The sequence below is a fragment of the Aphanomyces invadans genome (genome assembly GCF_000520115.1).
Source record: "Aphanomyces invadans strain NJM9701 unplaced genomic scaffold supercont1.17, whole genome shotgun sequence".
Lineage (NCBI taxonomy): Eukaryota > Oomycota > Saprolegniomycetes > Saprolegniales > Verrucalvaceae > Aphanomyces > Aphanomyces invadans.
Window position 1 is genome coordinate 875755 of NW_008580162.1, and position 442 is coordinate 876196.

Here is a 442-nt window from a genome sequence, read left to right on the forward strand (position 1 = left end):
ACTGATTTGATTTCCCCCGAAATGGCAACAATGACAATTCGTGATTAGCATGGCCACGCCAACAATTTTTGCAACGGGTGATAGCATGAGTTTCGAAAGGTTTTTGAACGTAATGTAGGGCCGCAAAGTTTTCATGACCTTGAAGTTCCATTCCACGGCTTGTCGAACTCGACTCATGGACATGTTGAAGTTCTCTTTCTCGGGGTCATGTTGATGCCACGATATCCACTCATTATGTACTTGGTCACACCATAAGCTGGATCTTCGTAGACGTACTTAGACTCGAAAATATCCCAGTGCTGATCGAACGCAGGTAAAAGCCTGCTCATTGCAAGCATTGCGGAGTCGTGGTGACGGCCTTCGCACGGTCCCCAGAAGTGCACACAAATACCATCAGGCGCTGATATAGCTTGAAAGTTCAAACAGTGAATGCGTTTATGAC

General features: G+C 46.2%; 1 protein-coding gene across 1 annotated transcript; it reads right to left on the minus strand.

The window, feature by feature from the left end:
- Positions 1-244: 244 nt before the first annotated feature.
- H310_08459 (hypothetical protein) lies at positions 245-394 on the minus strand (the record flags this gene model as incomplete). The annotated part of the gene is made up of 2 exons (XM_008874192.1): positions 245-321; positions 367-394. The coding sequence occupies 2 exons, from the start codon at positions 392-394 to the stop codon at positions 245-247; spliced, it is 105 nt and encodes a 34-aa protein (XP_008872414.1).
- Between the last annotated feature and the right edge of the window lie 48 nt (positions 395-442).